The 27,294-nt window shown below is 42.9% G+C and overlaps 1 protein-coding gene across 1 annotated transcript in view; it reads left to right on the forward strand.

Annotated features, from left to right (window-relative positions):
* Nucleotides 1-18,284: 18,284 nt before the first annotated feature.
* LOC146831576 (uncharacterized) overlaps nucleotides 18,285-27,294 on the forward strand; it is a 96,770-nt gene continuing 87,760 nt past the window's right edge. Inside the window, exon 1 of the mRNA XM_085605924.1 lies at nucleotides 18,285-18,458. Coding sequence (XP_085462050.1) covers nucleotides 18,356-18,458 — 103 coding nt within the window. The 5' untranslated portion in view covers nucleotides 18,285-18,355. The remainder of the gene's footprint in view (nucleotides 18,459-27,294) is intronic.

Here is a 27,294-nt window from a genome sequence, read left to right on the forward strand (position 1 = left end):
GAGGCTTTGTTGTGTTTTCACCCTTTCTTGGAGCGCCTGCATCTCTCCACTCTGCATATTGCTGGAATAATCAGCCCTCCCACGAAACTTTTAGTAGCCCCCCCCACCCCCGAAATTTGGCTGCAGTTGCGCCTGATACCATCATTCTTATGCGAGGACATTCTGCAACGGGGGTGGCTTCGTAATTCCCCATTGTCCACAAAGGTTCTAACCCGCAATATGAAGGTAACTGTGTTAAAAGGCTATCTGTCTGCTGAAGGGTATTTATTAGCATTCTGTATCTCCCCGGGAAGGTAATAGATCACATTTCGTGCCTAGGAGGATATTTAAGTGAGAGAATGAAAAGCAGGCACCTTTCCTATTTCAGGCATTTTGAGATCAGTAATATGGTTTTGCCCACTTGTCCCTAAAGTTTGAGAATGGAAATGCTCCAGAGACCCGTGCACGAAAGGAGATTTCTGATAAGCAGTTCTTATTAATTTAGCCACTCAAGCATTACAAACTCTAAAATTCCTATTATAAAACAGTGAGCTATTAATTCTCGTCGTAGAACTGCCTATCCACTGCAAAGTATACATTAGAGCATAGCTTAAAGTTGCAAAAGGGGTAATTTGGGTAGAAATCGATTCTTATTATCCAAGAGAACTCCCAACTATGCTGTTTCTTATACAGTTCTGAGTTTTGCTGCTCCACACCCAGCACTCCTACAATGTACTGCCTACGAGTATGGACAACGTGCGACTCCCATGGTCTGGCGTCCGTCTTATGGCACCAACACCCGAGTACTTTGCAGGTCTTTAAAAGACCATTTACTCTTTAACGAGGCTTTATTGTTCTTTCACCCCTTCTTAGAGCCCCTGTATGTTCACTCTGCAGATTGCTGGAAGAATTAGCCCCCCTAGGCGCCCTGGATTCCACGCATCGCAACCAACCTCCACCCCAGGGCTTTAGATGGAAATACAGAAGCGCTGGCACGTTTGCTCCTGATAAGTGCTTGTACTCTATCCTGAAGTGTTTTATAGCAGAACTGAGAAGCACAGGTACTCTCCTTTTCCAATTCTCAGTACCGGACCATTTAAAGCACGGCTAAAGCCACATCAAATCGCTAGTTTAAGTGAGTGCATGTGTGCATTGTCAATTTAAATAAATGTGGAAAAATACTAGCTGTAGCGTCTTCTTCTGCTTGTGGTAAAAATAAATATGGATAAATACAGAAAAAATGCCCAAAAAATAAATATGGATAAATACAGACGGAAATGGCAAAAAAATAAATACCATAAAACCAGGAGCCCTATTTACAATGCATGCGATACATCGCATGCCATTACAATGCAAGTTGTTCCATGATACATTGTTACATCGCATGCCATTACAATGCAAGTCGTTACAACGACTTGCTGTAGGGGGCAGAAGGTGTTAGATTTGTTGGATTTTCAATCCAACACCTTTCCTACTGGTGCACACACTGGAGTTGGAATAGTAAAGTATACTATTCCAAACTTCAGCACCCCCCCTACAGCAAGTTGTTACGTTGTAATGCCATGCATTGTAACAACGCGTCATTGTAACAACTTGCGTTGTAATGCCATGCATAGAAAACTCATGCATTGTAAGGAGTGCTATTCACCTTGTTCCAGTCCACCCAGTGTCCCAAGTACACCATCGATCCTTTCCCCATCTGGCACTGACTGGCCTTGATAGTCAGGCCTGCTTGCTGCACGGCTTGAAGTACTCCCTGGAGGTGAAAGAGATGACCCTCCCAATTGTTACTAAAGATGGCAATGTCATCTTAATATGCAACCGAGAAGGCCTCCGTCCCAGCAAGGACCTCTGGAAGGTGGCGTGGGCATTCTTGAGCCTGAAGGGCATGACCCGGAATTGGTATTGCCCTTTCAGAGTGGAGAAGGCAGTTTTCTCCTTGGCTACGCCATGCCCAATCTATCGATCAACTCATCGGCCCGCGGAATTGGATGGGCATCCATCCAGGTTACCGAGTTCAGCCCCCTATAGTCCACACAGAACCTTAGTTATAGTTTGGTGCCCGTCTGAGTAGCTTTTAGGACCAGCACCACCGGACTGTCCGAAGGGTTGGTTGAGGGCTCTTGTCAGAACCCCACAGTTACTGAGTGAAAAAGAAAGAAAACTTAGGCATAAGAGCTATTTTAGGAGTTTTAGAAAAAACGGTCTGAAACTCAAAGATGGCTGCTGGAAGACCACAGTCCGCTCTACATTCTAGTGTTGACACTCTGAAGACTGGATTGGAATGTTTTGCACGCACTGTCTCAGAGCAGCGCACTTCACGAAAGAATCCTGCTAAGTCTTTTGAAATTCTCATTGCTCCGCAAAGTCTAGTCAACGTAGGGGCGTCGCAGTGAGTAACAACGTTTAGTTTGTCGAGTTGTTGTTAACCATGCTATACCCATTGAATGAGAACCGTAAGCCGAGTGGGGTCGCTTACCTCGACAATTATTATTGCGTTTCTCAATGAGTATGAACGCATTCTCCAAAGTTCAGTCAGACATTTAATAACCTCACTGTTTTCTAATTGTTTTCGCTGGTAGAGTTGAAATTATATTCTGCGGAAAGTCTGAGAAGCCTTTCCAAAACAGCACGAAGGCTAGGCTTTCAGGTTTCCCAATTCCAAAGCTGAACTAAACATTAGAACTCAAAGAAAGAAAAGAAAAAAAAAGCAAGACTCTTTCCTTAAGGATTATGAGAAATTCCAAATCACTTCTTTGATCTACGAGTCTATAAGACACGCAAGCACCCAAGAGAAAAAATACAAAGCTTACAATTATATAGACATTAAAAACTAACAGTCTAAAGTTAAAAGGTCTTCATGTGTTTAGAAGAAAGTACAAGCATATGAACAGAGAAAGTTTAAGACAAGACCAAAAAGAATTGAAAAAGACAGAAAGTTAAGTCAAAAGAAGAGGGGCAACAGTCACAGAAATATTAGGTAATTAACAAGTCAGGATTAAGAATTAGTTAGCAGATAGAATAGTAGTAGAAGATAACATTGTATTGTGTCTGTTTGTATCTCTTAAAAGCAGATTCCTCTCCAGAGAAGAACAGCAGAATAGTACAGGGGACACAGAAGGAAGAAGGCAGAGGTGTTATACTGGAAAGGAATTCAACCAGACTTGACTGTCTATTCTCTCTCCGATTGCCCTTTCCCCCTTTGGGCTGGTCTATCAGTTGGGAGTTTATTTGACTGGCAGTGAAGTTCTGACAGGGGCATTGGGACTAACGTCGTACTGCTCCTGTGCGGATTTGGGTGAGAGCTCTCTGACAGCTCTATGACCCCCAAGAGTAGCATCTTAGACACCTCTGCCTTGATGCTAGCCCTCACTTTATCCAACAATCTGTAAGATTTGCTCTTGTCAGGGAGATTGTCGCCTGTGTCCACGTCATGGGTGCACAGATGGGTTGTCCCTGGGATAAGGGAGAACAGAGAGGGAAACTGTCACAACACTCTGTGACAGTCCCTCTGCTGGTCAGGAGGTAGTGTGAGGAATAGGATTACTACTTCCACTGACCTGTCCATCTCCTTGGAGTCCAGGAGGTCATAGAGATGCTCACTCTCTTCTTCCTCCTCCCTATCGGTCACTATTAGAATGGTAACCTTAAGTGTGGCTTAGGACGATTGATGTGCAGTACCCGGAGGGGCTGCCTTGGGAGTCCTGAGATCCACCAGATAGGTGGTCTCCCCCTTCCTCTTAATCCCCTCATAGGGCCTGGCCCATTAGTCCTGAAGGGCTCCCGGCTCTACAGCGTCCATCACCCACACATTCTGTCCAAGTTTCAATTCCCTTGAACAAACTCAGAGGTCCCCTGACCAGGTGTCCAAACAAGAGTTCCATGGGGCTAAACCCCACTCCCTTCTAAGACACCTCCCGGTAGGCAAACTACAGGCATGGCAGGAGGATATCCCACTTTTTTTCTCAGAGCCACTGGTAGGTCTCGGATCATGCCTTTTAGGGTCTTGTTGAATCTTTCCACAAATCCATTAGTTTATGGGAGACACGGGGTAGAGAACTTATATGCCACTCCACACTCTGTATGCAGACATGAAGTTAATGCCCCTGTCAGACACCACTTCCTTGGGGAAACACACTTGGATAAAAATCTCCATCAGATCCTTTGCCACCACCGGTGCGGCCATGGCCCTCAGAGCGATTGCTTCTGGGTACCGTGTGGCATGATCCACCAACACCAGGATGTATCTATGCCCTGCAGCCATTGGTGGGTCCATAGGCCCTACTATGCCGATGTCCACCTGCTCAAATAGGGTGTCATAGACTGATAAGGGTTTCAGGGGAGCTTTATGCTTCTGCCCTGTTTTGGTACTAGCCTGGCAATTCACACAGGTCCTGTAGAATGCATCCAAGGATATCCTAAGTCTGAGCCAATAAAAGTGAGGAGCAAGTCAAGCAAAAATCTTGTTCTGTCCCAAATGTTATGGCAAGGGGTTGTCATGGGCCAAATCCAATAGGAAGGGCCAATAACACTGAGGGACCACCAGGGCCCTCCAAGTCCCCTGGCCAGGAGCCTTAGGCTCACTGTACAGAAGGTTGTGCTCCCAGTATAGGTGATGCGTCTCGGATTCATCACCGGCTGCTTGGGCATTAGCTTGTCGCCTCAGACACTTGAGGGTGGGGCACTCTCTCTGTGCCCTACAGAACTCTCCCTTAGTAGAGTCTCCTTCCACTTGCCAACCGGCAAGCTCATGTAGGATACCAGGGAAAGTAATGCCCTCTTCGGTGGACTCCAGGGTGGCCTCAGCCAGTTCCACATCCATGTGACCAGAGCTACATTCCGAGGCGGGCTGCCCTGTGCATGTCCTCTCCCCTTCTTAGCAGCGGGGGCTGGGCCATTGTTCCAGACACCAGCCCTTTCTGGCTTCCATCTTGAGTAGCCATTGACCGTGTGGTAGTACAGATACAGTTGGGTAACCCCAACATCTCCACAGGAGCCTGGAGATCCACTTGCTTCCGGATAGTGTGCTCCAGATCATTACCCAACAGACAAGCCAGTGGCATGGCGGAGCATACTGTGACCTTCAACAGGCCTGACACCCCCTCATTCAAATGGCACCTGGGCCATCGGGAAACGATCCTCTCTTTCGTCAGCCACAACTACTTGGTGGGAGGCTTGGGGGATTATCTGCTCATGGAAGGCCAGTTGACTCCTTACCATAGTCATACTGGCCCCTGCATCCCTCAGAGCCTCTACCTCTGCCTATTGATGGTGCCCAGTTGTCTATACGTTGCTGTATTCTCAGGTACTTTCGGGGAACCATCTCATTGTCAACCAGGGACACTAGGGTAACACCACTAACCGTCCCTCCGTTACTCAGTGCCACCTCCTCTCCCAAGGCTACGAGAGCCACCCCTGGAGCCTTTCCTCCAAAGGGTGGGGGCATCCTTTTTGGATACTTGGAATTGCTTTTGTAGTGTCCATACCCATTAACACTCATAGCACCTAGAGGTGTTTGGCGGCGAACTGTGGTCTGGAGAAGTTTTCTTTGGGGGACGGGACTGGGAAATCTGGCCTAACACTTTTTCCGGGAAGTGTTTCTGAGAACGAGCAGAAGGCTCCTCCTTTTCGTCACCCTCCGCCTTCTTTTGGTGGGGACCCCAGCCCCCCCTTTTGGGCATCCCCTCTAGCTATCCTCTTAGATACGCTGGTCCTGGCCCACAGGTCCGCTTCCTCAGCAAACTTCTGACAATCAACCAGCTTGCTGACAACCAGGTGTTGGTGCAGGTCAGTATAAAAGGTCTTGAGGAAGTTCTCCTTCAGTACTAAGTTGTACAATCCCTCATAGTTCTTGACCTTGCTGCCCAGCACACAACCCTTTAGTGCCTTATTCTCATTGTCTAAGAAATCTACCCACTTTGTGTGTTCAGTTTCCGGCTGGCCCTAAACCGTTGGCGGTATTTTGCCAGGGTCAGTAAGAACTTGTTGACTAACACCGTCTTCATGGTAGGGTAGCTAGTCTGGTCACCCACATCCAGTGTTAGGAGGGTGTCCCTCCCCACTGGGGCATGTACCTCCATAAACTACCTTCCCCAACTTTCTTCCGGGACCTGGTGCACCTTCACAGCCACCTCATAGGCTGCCATCCACTTATCAATGTCATCCCCCACCTGGTAATCTTGTACCATATCCTTTGGGATTCAACCTCTATTCTCACTGTTTGACACTGCAGGAACACTGCCACCATTGCTGCATTTGGACCCTAGTTGCAGGGCTCTAAGTTCCAACTCTCTGAGGCTAAGCTCATGGTCCATCTTTTTCTCCTCCAAGGCTAGCCTCTTCTCAGCCAGAGCTTGCTCTTTGTCTAATTTGGCAAAGGCTAGGGCCTGCTCCTTGTACTGCCTCGCAAGTTTTACCTTCAATTTAATTTCTTCCCTCCTATCCTTCAGTTCTTCGGATGACAAACTCCTTGAGGACATACTGCTGCCAGTTCTAGAGTGGTCCCCAGGATTTGGGTGAAGAGGGTCCTCCTCCTCTATAAGTTGTACATTAGTGATCAGCTCTAACTCTTCCTCACACTCAGATTCTCCTCCACTGGTCACCTCCCCCTTAGACTGGGCTTCTACTCAGGCACTCAAGGCTTCCTGCAACTCCACCTTCTTGGATTTACCCTTGCAAGTTACCCTCTTCGCCCGGCAGACCTACTTGAGCTTTGCCATCGTATAGGTTTCCAACTCAGCCAGCTCAAATTCTTCCTCAGATATGCCCTCAGGCTCAGACATGTTGACGAACTAGTAGATGCAGAAAGAGAGATTAATGAAGACACATGTACTCATGCTTCAACCTCACAACCCCCTCCCCCCAGGCTACTCCCTGTCCCTTTTAGGGACACTCTAGGAAACAAAAGGACACTTTTGCCTTCGTGAAGTCGTGGTGCAATTATTCACCGTGCCCTACTGTGCAAATGCAAGTCCTATCCTACCGCTTGACCGCCAAAGGTTGGAACCGGCACTCTCTCGTTGGCTTAAGGGATGCCTGCAGCCAGGCATAACTAGTTAGGACATGAGGGCCTGGTGCATTCCCTTATGAAAGTTGTTAATAGCTTTTAAAAGAACTGTTAATCGGTGCATCCATGTTTTCCTTATTAAGATCATCAAGACAAGTCTAAACATTGCTTAATTTCACAATAGATAGGCCTGAGGATTTATTTTATTTCTGCATCTTCAGTAATTATTCTGTTGTTTTCTTTGTTACTAAATATCTAATCTAGTGATCTTAGCTTTTCTGTAGTTGATCAGGCTTCTGCCCACTTTGTAAGCACTGCAAAGAGCCTCACTTTTTCACCCTCAACAAAGTAGCCAGCACTATGTAGAGTCCTTTTCTATACATATTTACAAGTCCGTTGCTTCTAATAAACAATGGGGTCACAAGATCATATATGTTGTAGCCGAATGTCCTTGTTTTCTATTTGTAGTTTAATAATTATCTTATTATGTTACCTATTTATGTAGGCTGCTGAGCCAATACAAGTACCCCTCACATTACCTTTCAGTGCTTCCCACAGAATCTCTTGATAATGGACACTACCCAAATTCTCGGAAGAATGAAAATGAATTACACCCTGAATTTTGCTAACATGACTTTGGAGCTGATTTTGAATTTGAAGGGTGGAGGTTACTCTGTTGGGATGACAGAGGACATTGCTCCTGCAATCTTGACAAAACCCTGCCAATGAAATCTAGAGCTTTCTACCAGCCAAACAGCTCTAAACATTGACAGAAACCAGTGTGATGGCAGTTCTTGTCAATGTTTTAAAAGTCTGATAGACTCCTCTGTCAAACATGACGGCCCCCATCAATAGTTTACAAAAAATGTTTCACAGCAATCACAAAGAGTAGTGGTGAGAGTGGTAACCTTGGCAGATTCTGCGGCTAATGGTAAACAGTATAACCAACATTTCATTCATGTTTAATTCGGCAATATATTGATTTCACCAATAAGATAAACCTGTGGCCCAGATTCATTTGATTTAATATTGCCAACAGGCATTCCCATTTGATGTAATCAATAGTTTTCTAAAAATCGACCACTAGAGGGAAAGGGTATTGTGAAGTTGTGGGCCATGGCTAGGGCATTAACAATCCTTCGAACATTTAGGCGGATCCCTCTGTGTAGCTGGGTAAAAATGTACTTGTCGCTGTGGCTCAACTCCGACGGGGAGGCTAATCTCACCACTGCTACAGTAACCTGGAGGAGGAATGTTAAGGAAAGCATGAGGTCAAGAAGAAAGACTAAAACAACAAGGCATCAACATAGGAATAGGACAGGAAGAAGAATGTGGGAGAGTAAGGAAGGGCACAGGAGTTCTGAAGGTGCAGGGTTTTCAAAAACAGGTTCCACAAATCAGATATTGTGTTCGAGGAACAAAGGGGAGAGCTGAAGAAATGAGATGACAGGAGGGAGAGGACACCACCAAAGATGTCAGTTTGAGAGGTGGGCCAAAACTGAAGCTGTAAATAGAAACCGGAGTATCCAGGCACAATGTACTCATCTGAGATGAGAAGGCAGGAAAGACGGGCCCACCTCTTTATGTACTGGACCCACCACAACCCAGGGGAGGTCCAAAGCTTCCCAGGTGGGTGTCAGGGGGGTGACGCCTTCACTTTCTGTTTTCCTGCTGCCCTCTTTCCCACCAAGGGCTTCTCTGGGGAGGAGAGAGGGATACAGAATAGACAAGGTAGGGGGATGTGGACCGAAAGTTGACAGGATTGCCAGAAACAAACCCTTACAGGCCACTGATGAGTGTATTTTTTTTAAATGTCTGAATTTAAACACACACACTCCAATTTTTATAGTAATATTTCCCCTTCCATGCCATTTACTTCAGTGTACCAGGTTCTACATTCTCTATTAAGAGAATGGTAACAAAAGGAACACTATAGCAGAGAAAAATGAATACAAGGAAAAGGAAAATCACAACATGGGGTAGATAAGATGAGGATGCTTAAGTATGATATCCAGACCCCTATACTGAAAAGAAGTAAATATAGGGAAAGAAGGGACACACAAACAAGAAACGAGAATCTAAAGAGAAAGACTACAGTAAAGAATCAAAAGTGAAGAAGAACAAGGATGTTTTTTTTTCTTTTGGATTTTTTCTCCTTTCTGCTCATCCCCTCATTATCACTCATGCCTACCGTTTGTTCTCTCATAGCTCTGAGAAGAGGTGGTCTAGTGGAAGTCCAGATACTGAACAACTGGTAAAGAACATATCAAGAGCCAGATTTATGGGCAAGAGGAGACCTATTAGCAAACAAAATCCTATGTGTTAAAGACTTACAACAATTATTGCCCTGGCAACTAAAAATCTTGACTTAACAGAGGAGAAGCATAACAAAAAATAAAAAAATAGATGCAAACCCTTTGTCTGACTATCAGTTCTAAGGCAGCGCTTCACACTCACGTCTCACTGTGCCCAGTTTGAAAGGAAAAGTGCTTGGTGTCTCCTTTCCATGACAAAGCATGTCAACAGGGTTTCTGCTGGAACAATGCTCCTCACCCAAGTTTCCTAGAAGTGTTCTGGCTTCCCTCCTTCCACTCCTGTCACTCCTGTCAGGAAAACCCACAAACCATGGGTTGTTTTTGGCTTACCCAACCTTCTGCATCTCCTGCATGGTATCCCAGGATTGTTATGTCCAAGCTGGACACTTAGGGGCACATGCATCAACATAGACAATAGCGATTCTTTAATTGCGATTATTAAGGAATCGCAATTAAAGAATCGCTATTGCCTATGCATGTAGGAATCGCATAACATTTTGAAATTCCTACAAATTCCTTAATTGCGACTCACAAATTGCGAGTCGGAATTGATTCCCATTCATTCCTATGGGCCCAGGGGCCCATAGGAATGAATAGGAATTGCATGCACACTTTGCGAGTACCCAATAGATACTCGCAAATTGTGCATCCAATTTCAAGGGTGCAAGGGTTCCAAAAGGATACCCAGTTGCGCCCCTGAAATAACAATTTAAACACATGTTGTGCACACACATGCCCCAAGGGCATGTGTGTGTGTAACATGTGACTTTGAAAAATGCACTTTAGTGCATTTTTCAAAGAAATAGAAAATTACCATCACCTTTAGATTGATGGTAATTTGCGATTCATATTAGCGAAATCGAGATTTTTTTTTTAATGCATTGCATTTAAGGATTCACGATTTGCGATTCCTTAAATGCAATCGCAATTTAAGTAATCGCAAATTTAGCGATTCCTTAAATAGCGATTTTTGCATTTGGGATGATGCATCCCAAATGCAAAAATACCAGTCGCAAAGGGGCAGATTCTGTGAATCTGCCCGTTTGCGACCGGTTTTTAGGTTGATGCATGTGGCCCTTAGTTCTGTATTTGTTGACTGTCTTCTAGTTTGGAAATGTGGCTTACTGCCTCTGTAACTCTGTCTACCATATTCTTGAGGTCTTGTTGGAAAAGGGCAATATTGAATACTACCTTCTCTTTTTACTTAGCAGTGCTTCGTAGGAGGTCTGTATTGCCTGCAAGATTGTTGTCATAGAGGAGGATGGCTCCATTTGCCAATCATCATTTGGCCTAGTTGATGTTCCCCTGGGAATGAACCCTGCCAAATCCTGCTTCATGTACTTATCAATACTTTGTCAAATCCCACCAAATGGGGATTTGGCTCGGCTTGTCCTTAGCTATGGTGGCTTTTTAGACTTCCAACTGAGTGTCACTCCACTTTTTTGGCCAAGTATTATGTCCTAAACTGTATCAAATACCTCTGTTTATCTCAATCTTCTTATACTCCAAAGGAGATGGCTACATGTACTCAGGTGGCGCTCTGTGCCAACAATCCAAAAGGCTAATCCACTTAGAGAACAACACACAAGAAGGGTAAAGTCGAGTTTCAGGCATCCTCCACCTCCCACCATACCTATGTGGTATCCCTGTGCAATCCTCCAGTTCTTTCTCTATCATAGCATACTAACTGCTGTGGGCCCCAGTAGGGATCTCACTGGTTCACTATCTCCAACATCTTTGTACTGGTTTGGGTGGCAGCATTCAGTCCCAAAGATTAAACTTTATTCCACCGATCACCCACTGCATTTTCACTGCTCTCAGGTTGGTTTCAGTGCCTTTCTCTGCCACACTGATCAGGGAGCTGCGGAACCAGAGTCAGAACAATTAAATATTTCTGCCAGAGCGTTGCCTCCCCCAACCGGTGTACCCTCGAGCTGCCTCACACCGATCGGCTACCTCTTCGATACCAGTCATGAGGTTGTCTTTCCATACCTTTTGTTCTGTGGCACCAGCCCTTCTCTCCTCAACAGTAAAGAGATGGGGGCAGTCTGGACGGACAGAGCCACCACTATAGCTACAGGTGAGTTTAAATAAACTAACATGCCTAGCACATGATGACAGAAACTGCTGTTTTTGGAGCATAGCATCTGTTTACTCTACTTTTTCATTCCAGGCAGGGCCAGACTGGGAACCCAAAGCAGCCCTCGCAATTTTCTCAGACCAGCCCTTGGGGAAGCACTGCATGGCCCGAGAGGCTGGAAATGCCTGCTTGCTTTTTTATTATTGGGGGCCGATATTGCAGCAATGCTGCAAAACCGGCCCCCATTAACAAACCAGGCCCCCACTGCAGCAAAACCTGCCCCCACACTTCCAGCCTCCCAGCGAAATGCCCAACAATAAGTACAGCCAGTCTGCCTTAATACCAGGCACGGTTTTATATCATAAAAGGGGGGGATGGTTTTTGCCAAGGCCCCCACTCCAATGAACATTACCTGGGAACAAACAGTAGCACTCGCACAATGAAAAGCTGGCCTTTGATTACTTGCTTTCAGGCGTAACCACATGGAAATGAGAGGAAGTCCATGTGTAACTGTGCTATATTATCAATCCAGGTATACAGGCCCAGAAGCCCGAGAGGGATTGGCCAGATGTGCCCTCCATGTTCTCATGGGTGTCTGTTGACTCCGGACTTAAGATATACCTTCCTGAGGAGAACTACCGTGCCATGTTTTGTTTTCAGTTGCCCCAGTTACCAGTGGGCAACTGCAATGATGTGGGGCCAGTGTTATTTAGAGAGCCCCAGCACGGCACAGAGGGCACAGTGGTGCCAGGGCCCTTTCCCTACTCACAGCTGCACCGCACCAGCGCGGGCAGCTGCAACGTTGGCAAATTATTCCAGAAGGCATAGTAGTGTCAGGCCTCATCTTGAGATACCCAGCAAGTAGTGGGCAGCTGCACCGTTTAGGCGCACAGTTTTTTGGGGGCATGTTTTGAGTTAGGAGTGAGCTGCACTCCTTTGCCCCATACTTTCACAGCTGCCCAGCAAGTAGTGGGCAGCTGCAACGTTTAGGTCTGCGCAAAGTGCGCACTTGGATTCCGCTACTACGCAGCTCGCCCTGACTTTCGGGATATAGGGCATCTAGGCCCCTAAGAGATGGCAAGTTGGCCAGGGGAACTGTTAGGATTGTAGGGCGCCAGGCCCTAATGTGATTTTGGGTGCTAGGAAATGTGATTCATGTGGAATGATTTACGCACCCTATGTTGATACCTCTAAATGTGTTCTATGATTATGAGGTTGTTTTGCATATCATGGTTTATGCTAGTGAGATTATGTTCCACTGTGTGATTTATGCCCCTAATGTGAGTTGCACTTAGGAGGTTAGGGTCTAATGTGTTTAGACTTGTGAGAGGATTGCATAATGTGTTTATGCTGGTGAGGTTGGCGCAGAATATAATTCGCGCCTGATGTGATGCTGTGCATAATGTAGTTTATGTTACAGGCTGATGCTAAGTACAGTGATTACTAGTCTTTACTGGTTGTACGTTTATGATCTGTTTTACTTTTACTAAGTTCGCTGTGTGATGGTTCTGACAGTGGTCCATGTGGCCCTGTCATGTGTACATAATCCCTTGTAAATATTGCCCAGTGCCAGTTGGCACAGTGTACATTGTGTGATTACTATTCTAATGTGTTATGAGAATACAAAGGCTATTTTTGATATAACCTTGTGTGAAGTTCCTTTTGTAGTGTGCCTGGGATGTTGTTGCTGTGTGCGTGCGCAAATGCTTTACACATTGCCACTGGGATAAGCCTGACTGCTCGTGCCAAGCTACCAAGGGGGTGAGCAGGGGTTATCTTTGGCATGTAACTCCCTTGCCCTGACTAGAGTGGTGGTTTCTGCCTGGCTTTGGCGCAAGCCTTAGCCAACCAGAAATCCCATTTCTAACAATTGGCCTTTGGGGTGGAGATTCTGAGGGTTATTTCCAGAGACCCTCCAGCAACTAACTACCTTTCCTCCTTATTTTAAGCCTTCAAAAAATATTAGTTGCTGCGTGCAACCAGTGCCCAAGTGCTTTGGGCTCAGCAATAAAAAAAAAAAAGATATATGCATAAATTCTTACCAAATTCTATGTGACTTTGAACCCATGAAACCCTAACCATAGAGTTAACTGGTCAAGTGCAATATGTTTTGTGTTGCACAGATGAAACTCCTCTTATGTTATTTATGTAAACAGTACTCCTCAGTGTTTACAGTGGTGTCTCTAGGAGAGATTTTTAGGATGGGCACAGATTGGACTACAGGTGACTATGCATATACGTGTGTGTTGCTATAAGCATGCTGCTATAGATACACACATTCACAAATATGTAGGCTCATGCAGTGCCACTTGTAGCACTTCAAAGAATAACTGCTTTACCGTGAAAGATAGTTGGACATATTATTGTCTGTTGCAACTGCAAGGCTTAGTGTTTGTGATCCTCTCTGTGTTGCTTCCTTCATGGAGTACCGGACAACAGCTGTGGACATGTGGCACAAAGAGGGCTAGAACAATTGGAACTGTGGCACAGGCCCTATTTAACCCCCTTCTATAGGTTCAAGTGGCATGTGTATGTTGCTCATATCTGTCCTTCCCGAGGCTGTTCTTCCAAGAACTGAACCATATGTGGTTTTAAGCATGGGCTTCAATTCATCATTATGCCAGGGGTAGCGGAAGTAACATCACATACTCTTTGACCCTAATGATATCACAGGAAGTGACATCTATGACCCTTGCCCCAGTATTTTCCAGGAAGGTATTTGACATGACCCTAACATCACAACAATTGACATCGCTGAAGTTCCATAATTACTGCATGATTTGTGTAACAGCATAACACAGACAAATGTCTAATTTAGATACCACGTATATTATGATGCTGACTTGATCTTTGAAAATTCTGGGGCCTACTCCTTGCCCTGAATTGTAGTGAGCAAGCAAGCGACTAATCAGACCTCTTCTAGGGGCATTCTGCCCCCCAAGAAAATTTTGAAAATAATAGGGCCTATTGTAAAGCACACTTGTCACATAGATTTGCTAAAAAGACAAAGGTGCTGAAAGGACATTCATGATATATTTAAATCTTTTGATGGTGTGCCAATCAATGAGGCCCCAAGATTTGATCCCATTTTTTTCAAATGTGATATGGGTGGCCCCATATGTCAAAAATACCTCCATTGTGCCATGGCCTGCCTTTTGTCATGGGTGCCTCTACATTTCATATCGAACATGACATAAGATATGCCAGTGATTATGCAAAAATACAACATATAAAAAATGTTACGTTTCATTCCAATATTTATTGGATGGGAAATTGGTTGTATGATATGTCACATCGAAACAAACAAAAACTTAAACAGTTGGTTGTAACAACATCCAATATTGTTTCAAATGATTATATACAACGTTTCATGAGTTGATCTTCAAAATTACAAAGTTCTTCAACATTCTGTTGTTGGTGATGTTCAATGCATTTCAGGATGGTAAATCACTTCTTCAGGGGCCTCTGGGAATACAAAAGGATAAAACTCTATCGGTAAATGATGCTGTGTAGTATACAGGGATAAGAACATCAACACTGAAACATGTAAATGAAGAAGAAAATGGCTAGGAATGAGATACAAGTTCACTGGAAAATAGTGAGAATTGTAGGGTGACCAGAATGAGTAACGTGAGAATGACAAAGAGCCAACATGGTAACCAAGATCCAGTGAAAAACGTGTGAAAGATACTGAACTACAAAGTGAAAACACCTATCAACCACAAACACCTATCAACCACAAACGCCTAGGGCCACCACGCCACTCAAACATATAGCAAACTGGAAACGCTTACTAAGCACGAACCGCAATTTCCTGTTAACAAGCGTGAGTAATGGTCATGAAGGTCAATGCGCCCAGAGTGTACTTGGGATCTAAACAGTGAAAGGGAAATGCACATACGTTAAGAAATCAATATGAAACCCTGATGATACGGAAACACACATACAAAAAGATGCGAGTACCTGAATTCTCAATATAACAACGGAGCAGTTTATTCCACCACAGCCCAAAGCTTAAACGTGTGAATTGGCAACATTGTGCTAAACACACGGGAAAAAGTGTCAACAAACAATACAACAATGTGGGTCTATTCTATTTCCCCCCAGGATAGGCACCTACCAGTATATCTGGGTGTGTCTACAGCCGCAAAACTTGCACCGTGCTTCTAGTGAAACCACGCAATGTGGACGCTATTATTTAAAACAGCGGCAGAAAATAGAAAATGGACTGGAGAGTGTGGACCTGAGCGTGGTCACCATGTTGGAATGGTCCCTGAAGGAATCACAGTGATAACAACAACAAATCGAATCCTGTATGCTGAAAACCAGGGTCCCAAGGACATTGCAAAAGAAATAACCACTGAACAAAAATACTATGCTGCGACTTAAGAAATTCATAACAAAAAAAACAACAACGGGTGGCGACGCCATGATAGAGACGGGCGAAACTGGTACTGGTAATGCAACTAGACGTAAATGGTCCACCTAAATGAAAGTAACCCTGATATGAAGGAGAATACGATCAGGGGCGACAAATGCAGTATTGAATCTCGGTCTACGGAAAACTAGAAGTTTATATGCTTGTGCCAAAAAACGAATCATGATAGGTGCACCACGTGATGAATATCAAACGTGCTGTGCTGAAGGACAGAAGTATATAAGAAAGGGAACCCCATTCCCAGAATAGAATACGTGAAGTAATGTCTCATGCTACCATTCTATACAATATCAACTTGAAATCACAAGGCTGACATTAAGTGACATCAGATACTAGACAAATTTGTCATATATGTTCACTGTACCTGCACAAATGACACACTTATGCATGATCTCTGTAACACATAACTAAGTTGAAAAACAAGAACAAACTTGCTAACACAATGATCACATTGATTAAAGAAAGTAAATCATATGCATTTTATCATTCAACCCATTTGGGGTCATGGTATTAAACTGTTTTATCCACCAAATTTCACGCTGAGATAACAATTTTGAATTGTCTCTGCCTACGCTAATTTGTAAAGTTTCCAGAATTGAGAATCTCAGTTGTGCTCCATCAATGCAGTGGGTGTTGTGGTGGGCAACTTGCATGTAGCAGCACACATGAAAGTTACAAAATGGCATTTTAGGATTGTTTATGTACAGGAAGGGACACCTTCCTACACATAACAAATCCTCCCCTGCACACAGACACCCTTGCACTGTAGTGCAAGGGTGCCTGCGTTGGCGCTAAGTTGTTCAACTTAGCGCCATCACAGGGGGAAACGCAAGGCTGCACCACATTCTTGTAAATATGGTTCAGCCTTGCGTTTCAGAAGTGGCGGAGCGTGTCGTTAAGCCAAGGAGGCTAACGACACGCTCCGCCACTTCCTAGTACATATTCCCCCAAGTGTCATGCAAAGAACAAGTGTATAAAATGAACTATGCCCATTCAACACTAGAATGGTTATGGTGTAGTTTGTAGCCAGTGCAGCATTTTGGAGCACACTGTCACAAATATATTGCTCAAGCCTGGTGTGGTAGCACACTGTCATTTATGGACAGCCCATTTTCCGTTGAAATGACCCCTACATTTGCACAGACATGCATGTTGAAATTGGGTTTCAGTGAATGTTCATCATCCGAGCATCATAAAGTAAAGTAGATTGATTTGTTTTGATACTAACAAAATCTAATTGTCCATCACACTTCAGACTTACTGAAATGTACTTTACTTGTGATTTCTAATTTATGATATATTTTGAAATATTTGTGCTGTTTATTAATAGAAGTTTCAATGTTATTGTGTATTAAAAATGATACTCTACTGCATATCCTTCCACACTCCCAAGCAAGATTGCCACATAGTTCAGTTTAGAAAAGCCTCCGAATTTACAACCAAAGAAAAGTAAACACCAATCTCCATATCGAAGGAATAGGCAGTGAGTGTTTGTTTTGTCAGAAACCACTGCCTGGTATTCGACCTCTACCTTGAACGCGCAGGAAATGAGCCAAGATAAAAACGCGTCTTTATTGCCCTGTCACCTTTTGAACCTCAGCACGGTTATTTTACTGGTGGTGCAGCACGCCCCCCCCCCTCCCCCACCGCACTGCTACTTCCAGCGCCTACGCCCTTTCCAGTACAAAACCTAGCTTCAGAGAGCGCACGCACCATTGGGTGTGTGCATTGTCTCATCGGTGCCAAAAGTGCACCGGTGCCCAGGGAGAGAAAAAATTTACCATATCTCAGTAGATATGGTGCATTTTTTTGTCTCCCTCTGTTGCAAGGAAGCTCAGCAATTTTGGCGCAGCATTGCCTTGTGCCAAAGAATTGCAAATCTGGGCCTTAATTTTACTCAGTTCTTGTCACTGACTCTCCCTCGCTTTTACCTCTCACACACACACATGCTTACCCAAATAGACACATGCCCACACAAACACACGCCCTCTCTTACCCAAACACGCTCTCACCTCCAAGCATACTTCAAAGCATTTTTACTTACCACAGCTCCCACCAGGGGTCCTGTTCCAGGTAAGAGCGCTCCATTTTTATAACACTAATGATTGCATGTTATTTACTATTAGTATAATGCATAGCGGGCAAAAAAGGGAATGCACCTCGTACCCTTTGTTCTTTGCTCTGATTTTGCCATCTCTGAGGCCAGTGGCCTCAAAATGAAGTGTCAGTGGTCGAAGGGGCGAGCCAAGGGTTGCAGCTACGACCACTAAATTATGGCCATGACAGTTTTCTTTCAAACGTGAATTATGCAACTTGCTTGTATAATCTTCAGTGTTTCGACGTGTGTACCGCTGTGATGCAGTTTCATAAGCAGTCGCCTAGTTCATTGCGGAGGACAAAGTCTCGAGATAAGAACCCACGGGGCTGCCCGACTGCTTAAAAGCGAGCTGCACTAACGCCCTGGGTTAATGCCCTTTTCAGAAGCTCTTGGAGCCTAAAAGATTGCGCTGTTTTTTTTATGCTCAAGGTTACACAATATGGCTGCTGGTAACGTCTTCCTCGTGGCGCTCATTGTTCTCTCGTTCCTCTCCTTCGTTTGCATGGTGTTCTTCAACGCCCTGTCAGCAACCTCTTTCGAAGGTGAGTACAAGGTTTGTTAAATGTGATACAGAGGGTGGGTCCGTTGTGTTGATGTTGAGATGCCTAGACTCACTTGTACGATGAGATAATAGTGCAAAGTTTGCGTCAACATTTGAACATGTTTCATGACATGACAAAGTGATGCAAACGTCATTATTGATCATTTTTAACAAAAAAAATCTAATTTAATCTGGCATTTAACTTCCCTTTTTTGTTGTTAAGCACTTTGGTTATCTTTGGTTATTCTTCTATGCAGGGGCGTAGGAGACACTAAAATTCTGGGGGGGACAGGGACAACCTTGTGCACTTTCCAGTGACCCTATACAAATCACCGCCCGTTAAACAAATACAATTGCATACTTTCGAAGTGAAATATTGAGAAAAGCAGGCATGTAGTCACAGTTTGCATGTATGCTTTATTGTTATTTACATTCATATAGTAATGAGACCAAATGTTTAAAAAAAACATATATATGAATCTTGCATCTTAATGCACAAAGCAAACAAAGGCCGCTGACTTAGGGTGGGGGCGTCGTGTTTGCAAGTGCATTATGGTTTGAAAAGTACCTGCTGCTGCATTCCTGGTCTCCAGCAATTTTCAGGCAACAATAAAAATGTAAAGATAACTTTGGTGATTAATGTTCTTTTTTTGAGAGAGATTGAAGGCTTGCCTAGTGAAAGTTTTAATTCAAAAGGTCAGTGAGTTACTGCTTTTGTCTGAGATATTCTTTTGGTATTTGAAGTTTATAAGTTAAAATCCTAACATTGAACAGTGAGCTATTAACCGTCATCAAAGAGCTGCATTACAACTTCAATGTATAGATTAGAACGTTATGATTTTTCCCCAGTCTTTCCCTATCCTAATGTTGGAAAATGGGTTCATTAGGATAAAAATCAATTCTGATTATTGAAGAGAACCCCGCAACCATGGTGTTATGTTTTACATTCTGAGTTTGTGTTTCTCTAGTGTTGCAAAGCCGCCCTGGGCACTCCCCAACTTTTTGCTGACTGGTACTGGTGGTACCTGACTGACTGACCCTGGCCTCTGCCTAAACAGCCAGTGCTATTCTGAAAGAGGCACTTAAAAATACAGTGAAAACACCTACATACACTAGGGTGCACTATGGGTTAGGGTACCCCTATGATTGGCATGACCTCTCCTATAAGGCCCTAGTACATAATAGGGCAGGGCGGTCTCAAAGAGAACAAAAGAAAATTGGGCCCCACCCCCAGAATAAATCTCCCAATGAGTCAAGAACAATAGTTTTTTGTTTTACAGAAATAAACTTCTACTTTGGGATTTTTTATTTGTTTTGTCTGGAAAGCGAAGGGAACTCCACTATGTCTGTAGATCAGAAAGATTTACTTTAGAGCAGTGTATCGGGGTCAGCACAAAGAGGTGCTTGCACTAGAATGGAATGCACCCTATTTTTAACTTCTAGGGAACCATAACCTGATTCTTGTATCTGGCACATCTTAGTAACAGTGACCAATGAGGGCGTTGGTAAGAAATATAACTAAAAGTCCATTCATTTTTTACCACTTGAAATCCTTTTTCCAGACTGTTGAGAAGTCTTTGACTATAGGAAAGACCCTGTGTCTAAGATACATGAGGTATCACAGAACCTAATGAAGATCTTGCCGCACTCCTCAAACAAGTTTATGATAATTTATTTCATTGAAAAGCTCAAGGATTCCAGTAGTCTGTAAAATATGTGCTAGTTTCAAGAAAAGTGTCATTTTTGTGCTTCAGACCAAGAAACAACTTTTCTCACCAGTATTTAATTGGGAATAGCCTAGTATGTGAATTGGGAAATGTAGGCTAGCATTACAAACTGTGTGCACAATGATGCACTGGGATAGAATTAATCCAGCTGGCAGGCTAAGTGTGAGAGAAGCCAAAGACTTGATTTGTACTTTGGCTAAACGCCCACACATGTGGATGAGAGAACATTATAGAAGCAAAGCCCTTCTTCCCTAAAAGTATCTTGTCAAGGATTCATAAACATTGAAAATAAGCCAAAAAATAAGAGCCAAAATTCATGAAAATTATTCAAGCATTCAGAAAAATACTCGCAATGGTCAACTGTTTGCTAGAAAGTCATTGTTGAAGATGAGAATCTTATAAAAATAATGAAGGATCTGATTTAAATGTTGGCGGAGAGGGAACTTTGTTGCAATGGCATAGGTTTGACAGCAGTGGAAACTAATCTATATTCACCATGGTCACACCCGTCTGACAGAGTAAGGGCTTTTGGAGGTTTGGCTATATGTCCAACCACCTAATATAGATAGGTGGACATACAGCTGATTTTTAATGTTCATCGCCACCAAGAAAAACATGGCGGTAAGCGGCATTGAAAAGTGCTCAATGCCCTATTGGTGCATTATTTTTTTATTTTGAAAAAGAAAATCCCACTTTTGGAATTTCTTTTTGAAAATAATTTTTCTTTGTATGTTTGACATACAGCTCCGCCATGTTGACAGAGCCGTCCATCAAACATACAATATATTTCTAGTAACTACTGTGATGATAATTGCTGAAAATGCAAGATATGAGTGCAGGAGCAGTGGACATCTCTAAATATGGCAGGGAGGGTACCATTGCCATGGCGGGAGTAAAGTACTCCTTCAAGGCAACGGTAATTACTTCTGTCCGCTAATATATAAATCAGCCCCTAGGGTCCCTAGTCATAAATTGTGGAGCCACAAGAAAATGAGGTAATTGCAGATTTTACCTTTGAATTTAGGCTTCAGTAAAGAGAGAAAATCGGCACCATGAGATTAGGCTGCATCTGACAAAACTTCCATGGCTCTTGATGCACGGAGCAGGAGTCCGAGTGATGAGAGAAACATTGAAATCAAAGGTTTACGTTAGCAAAAGATATTTTTGAGGGCCAGCGCAGGGTGCAAGATTGTTGGATCATGCTGATACCTTTCCTAGGATCGTCTCTCTCATTTTAAATTCTTCCTGAAATGGTGAATCTGAGCATAATTCCACAAGGTGGTATTGTGCTAACAGAAGCTCATACTGGGCTTTCAGACTTGAATTACAATTTCCACTCCAATCTACATAACAGTAGGGAAAGTGCTGGATTCTAAAGGGGTTCGATTTACTAATCCTACTCCAACACAGAAAGGAAAGTGTTTGAGGGGTTAGATTTACTATTCCTCTTCCAATCTCAAGAACAGCAGGGAAAGGTTTGGACTTTGAATGGGTTAGATTTGCTATTCCCACTCCAACGTAATCAAAATCAATTGAAGTGTTGGACAAAGGAAGGGTATCAGATACCATTCCAGTCCTTATTCATTTGTAAAAGCAGGCATTTAAATACCCAACCACACAAAATATTAAACCATATTTAAAATATAAAATATATGCATTATAAATAATGAAAATTAAATGTCATTAAAAAAAATATTTGATGCAAAAATAATTTGACAAATATAAAATAAAAAATATAAAACAAATGTACTTGTTTCCATATTACCCCAAATCCTTAATAGTAAAATATAAGTAAAACCTATATTTCATTAAAATGGTAATTAAATAAAACAAATAAATGTAATACAAATATTGATATAACAGTAATTCTAAAAATGTCATTAAGTACACTTATATAAATGAGCTAATTAAAATACAACAACTTACACTAAGAAATAATCAATTTATTAATTTACATAATTAATTACCAAATTCTATGTTTTTTTTGTTTAATCTGAATTATGAGATTACTAACATATCTAACTGTACGTACTAAGATGTTGGCTATGTACAAAGCTTGAGTATGTGGAGGGAGTAGGCTCTCCATGAAAAGCTGCACAGAAAGTGCTGACTGTGTGCCGTAGGGGCTTTCCACCTAATGGGGCTTATGTGTCTGGAGGGAGTGAGTTGTACACACACTGCGTACACAGAGTGAAGACTGTGTGGTAGGGTTTAGTTAGGGAGTGACCTCTTTATATGATGAAGGCTGTGCGTAGTAGGGTTTGGTAAGGGAATGGCCCATCCACAAGACCTCTGTGCAGGGCAAAGGCTATGGTTAGCAGGGTTTGATGTGAGAATGATCTGTCTGCCATACCCTCCCGACAGGGTGAAGGGAGCACTTACTTTTTTCCACCTGCCATGGGCAGGAGTGCTGTTGTGCCCCTAACCTTGACAAGCATAGGCAGGGAATATTTTAAAAATATTTATTGTGCTGTCCTGGCGAGGAGATGTTCTCCATAGGGATATGAAATTTGCATTGGGCCCTGTAGACAGGATCTTCACAGACAACATTTGATTCAGGGGGGAAGCCACGTAGCCCCCCCCCCCCAGTAAAAAAACGTTTGGGCAGTCCTTTGGGACTCCCAATGGACACCGAAATTGATTTTATTTCTAATTTTACCTGTAGGGGGTTTTCTAGGACCCCCTCCACAAGGACTAGGGGTTCACTGTATCCCTATCCTGTCCATTGTAGTGATGTCATGAATAAGAATTATGGTCATGTAGCCATGACCACGTAGAATCTACAGGGATTCTACTTTAGTCAGTTGCTGGAGACTGGGATGCTGGAAGCAAGTGGACTGCTCTGTGTCCATGTAATAAATGTCTCAAAACAAGATTAAGGCTCTGCATCATTACAGATTGGCGCCGCGCGCCGATGCGACCCCACGCCTGTCTCAGCTCTTATAATTGCCGTAAGAGCGCTTGCTGTAAACTGTCATTAATAAATTGAGAAAACGGCGTGATAATCGGAAATCGGAAATATAAAAGAAACTGCCTGCATATGTCTGCCTGTGTAACGTGCGCTGAGTAGAAATCACGCTATAACCTTTTTAAAATAACTTTAAATAAGGAGAACTGCTTACCGGTGCAGTGCGAGGAGCATAATCAATTGCCATGAATGTGAGCATGCGCAAAGCAAATCTCGCATGACTTCGCCTGATATGTTACAATTGGCGGCCATCTTAGATTCAGGCAAAAGAAAATAACATAAGAGTGCAAAAACTCGGCGGCCATCTGGAAGTCAGGCACGTTTTGGGACATTGCACTGAAATACCATATGACTCCATCTTAAGATCAGGCAAAATAATTTTCACTCAGTTTTAAGTAAATAAAACATAATTAAACAACTAAACAACTTAATTACAAACAAATGTAAAAGTATTAAACAACTAAATAACATAATATGGATACTATATTAGTAGAAGAAGGTGAAAATTCAAACAGTGTGTCAACACACAGACACATAGATGAACAAGAAGAGGAAAGTGTGTCCAGCGCAATTTATAGAAGACCATTACCATTTGATGTTACAGATAAGCAAACAATTGCTCAAAGATGGGAAAAGTGGACAAGACGATTTGAACATTTTCTTAAGGCAACATGCAAAAAGTATACCGATGAGCAAGCAAAAGATCTACTACTCAATTTAGTGGGCGATGAAGTGGAAGATGTTATTGTTACATTCCCAGATGCATATAAAAACACGTACGAAGGCATCATGAAACGTTTGAATGAAAGGTTTGACATGTCAACAAGACAACGAAGCAATTGATGAGTTTGTAACCAAATTAAAAAAAAATGTCATGTTCTGTGAATTTGATAAAGTTCAATAACGAAGAAGCTGTCAGGTTAAGAGTCATTCAAGGATGTAATTCACTAGAATTCCGTAAAAAACTTCTTAAAAAAACCTATGATTTGAAAACAATTTTACGTATGGCACGTACTGAGGCTCAACAAAACAAGCATTGGCATAGCCAATAGGTCTTGTCTTTGGGACCTTATAAGTGTTTAGCCATGCAACACTTGATGTTGTTGCACCAAGGATATTGTGCTGGATAATTAAACACTTATAAGGACCCAAAGGCGAGACCTTTGGCTATGCCAATGCTTGTTAAGAAAGGCAACTATAGCGTGGTCAGAGGACGAACTGCATTGTTATGCAGTGGACAAAAGCAGACGGCCAAATTGGAGACGTGGAGTGTAATCCCGGCTCCGGGACGGGACTACAAATTGTGTGACTCTGACCAAATTCCTACTCACTTCTTTGGGTCTTTTTGATACATAAACGCCAGCCATGGCTTCTAAGGCTGCCCAAATTCACCCCCTCTCAGCACATCATTCCTTCTGTTATTGTTACTGAACCCCACTTTACATATATTGATCTACAAGACGTTCGTGCACCAGATAAGGAGTATGTGTTTTATATAGCGCTGCAGCTATTTCTAAGCGCTGTAAATAACAGCAATGTCCGCTGTAATGCTCCCGCTGCTACAAACATATTTTTGCAAAACTATCCGCTGCTCGTTTCCGATAAATAGCACCGTTTGAGGTAACTGAAATAATGCAATGACAAAAAAATGTTAAGCGTGAGATAGTGTAAATCTTAATACTCGTATGGTAGTTAAAGGACCGCAGTTGTACCTTCAAATGCATTGGGCCAACCACCTTTCACCCCCAAAAGCGTTAAGCTTTCATTGAGAAGTGTAGGGCAACTTATTTAGGCCCATCACAGAACTCACAGCGCAGGAGTCGCGGTCCTACACGCTTTTCCTCCAACTAAACATTGTGACCTTGTGCACATCACTCTATTCCTCTATGGCTCATTTACTTAATATACCAAAAAACACAAGCGCCTCGAAACACGTGTTTTGAAGCTGTGCCCTATACAAGACAATCCATCATCTTTTTTATCAAGTCGACATTTACGGGTGACACAAAATATCGTCCTGTTTGTACATATAACTACAACAGGATAAATAATTTTAATTTTAAGATATATGATAAATTACCTATAAACGTTCAGACATTGGAGCTTCATGGCCTATCGGAGATTAAAAGATAGCCTATACTGAAATTCTAACGGGTAACTGTTTCTATATAAAAAAAAAACACGTTTCAACATCTGCTTGGAATGCGTTGTGCACACCAGTGTCCGCCGGTTGAATTTCCTGCACTTCCTTAAAAATATGTTAATTAAGCAGGTCTGTACATTGACAGGCCGGCCCAAGAGTTCTTAATAAAAACAAGGTACTCCAAACCAACTGCCCCCGTTATGTAATACATTTTAAATGCAAAGACTTACAAAGAAGTCATTGCTCGAACGCCGTGCAAACATCCAAATGTCAAAATCTGGGACCAGTCTCACCATGAGACACTCACCCTCCTTGCCGTCCAATGTTTAAAGCTCCGGCAACATTCTGGATCATCGATGACGCGAGTGTGTGCCTCGAAATCAAAAGAGGACTATACTGAAATCCTGTGTTGCAGTTATACGAAAAGGGGTGCAATCTTAGACTCTGTAGGGAAGCCGCCCCTACGGTCACAGTACACCACTGAAACCTCCTCCTTGTACCCAGATCGCGTTGAATAAACAAACGGAAGTAAAAACAAAGTGCCCGAGGAAGGGTGATACGACTAAGATCTCCCCAATATTGACAGCGATTCCAAAATCAAGAACCATGCCGGCGATTATCTAATAAAGAAGTGCACAGTTTTATTCAGACACACGAAAAGCAAATGTGAAAACAAGCAACAAAAAGACACGCGGCCCCGAGATGCGCTCTATGGTGGGGGAGGGGGAGGAGAGTTGAAGCGCAAGACGGAGAGACGGAGCAAGGTGCGCGCGCTTGTGCGTGTAACCGCACGCTCTATGACTCTCAAAAAGCTGTGGTCGTGCTTTTTGAAGCCTACAAACTAAAAGTCTTGCCAGCGCAGCGCATCCGCTGGCACAGGCGAGACCTAAAAACATGCGCATAACATGGAACAAGGAAGAGTTAAAAATTAGAACAAATTCACCATATGACAAAAAAGGACAACAAAAGTGAAGAAAAAGATAAAAAGAAAGATGAAAAAGCTAGTACCAGAGTGGAAAAGTCAACAAACTTTAAAAAAGAAATGGAAAAGCCAACACTTTTTAGAAAAGAAAAAAGGATTTGTTACAGATGTGGACAACCATTTCCACATATGAATAAATGTCCAGCCTTTGGAAAACAGTGCAAAGAGGGTGGAAGGATGAATCACTTTGCTACTGTATGTAGATTCAAAAGAAAGGATGGTGGGAAAATGTGGAAACGTCAAGGAAGTACAAGATATGTCAGAAAAATGGAAAGTGTTAAAGATTCTTCCGCTGATGAATTTGAACAAGAGTGTTTATATCTAATGTCAGAAGGAAGTGAGGGTGAGAAAATCCATTTGTTAAAAAAAGAAGATATTGAAAAAACAGCTTTTGTTGACATATTAGTAGGATCCCAAAAAGTTCTGTTGGTGCTAGATAGCGGAGCAACGTGTAATATCATGTGTACGAATGGAAAATAAACCTCCTCTTGTTTCATCAAATGTAAACATTTTCCAATGGGGTGCACAAGAACCTGTAGCCTGTTTAGGGGAATTTGAAGAAAATCTATCATATGGAAAGAGATCTCTGAAAGAGGAAGTACATGTGTTGAAAGGAGAAACTGCTGGGCCATGTTTGTTAAGCAATGTCACAGCTCAGTTAATGGGACTATTGGCTATGACGTTTCGTATGAAAACAGAACACCATATTTTAAAAGACTTTCTTGTTCTGACGAAAGGTCTCGGAAAGTTGAAAGGGAAGGCTATTTCGTTGCACATAAATGAAAAAGTGAAACCAGTAGCACAAATGCACAGGAGAATTCCAATTCACATGCACAGTAAAGTTGAAGAAGAAATCAATTCTCTACTCAAACAAGACATAATTGAGCCTGCTACAGGTCCAGCACCTTGGGTGTTTCCGATTGTCGTAGTGTCAAAAAAAAAGACACGGACCAAATTAGGATTTGTGTTTATATGAGAATACCGAATACTGCAATAGAGAGAGAGAGAGATATCCTG

The sequence above is a fragment of the Triturus cristatus genome, chromosome 5_1 (assembly GCF_964204655.1).
Source record: "Triturus cristatus chromosome 5_1, aTriCri1.1, whole genome shotgun sequence".
In the NCBI taxonomy this organism is placed as follows: domain Eukaryota; kingdom Metazoa; phylum Chordata; class Amphibia; order Caudata; family Salamandridae; genus Triturus; species Triturus cristatus.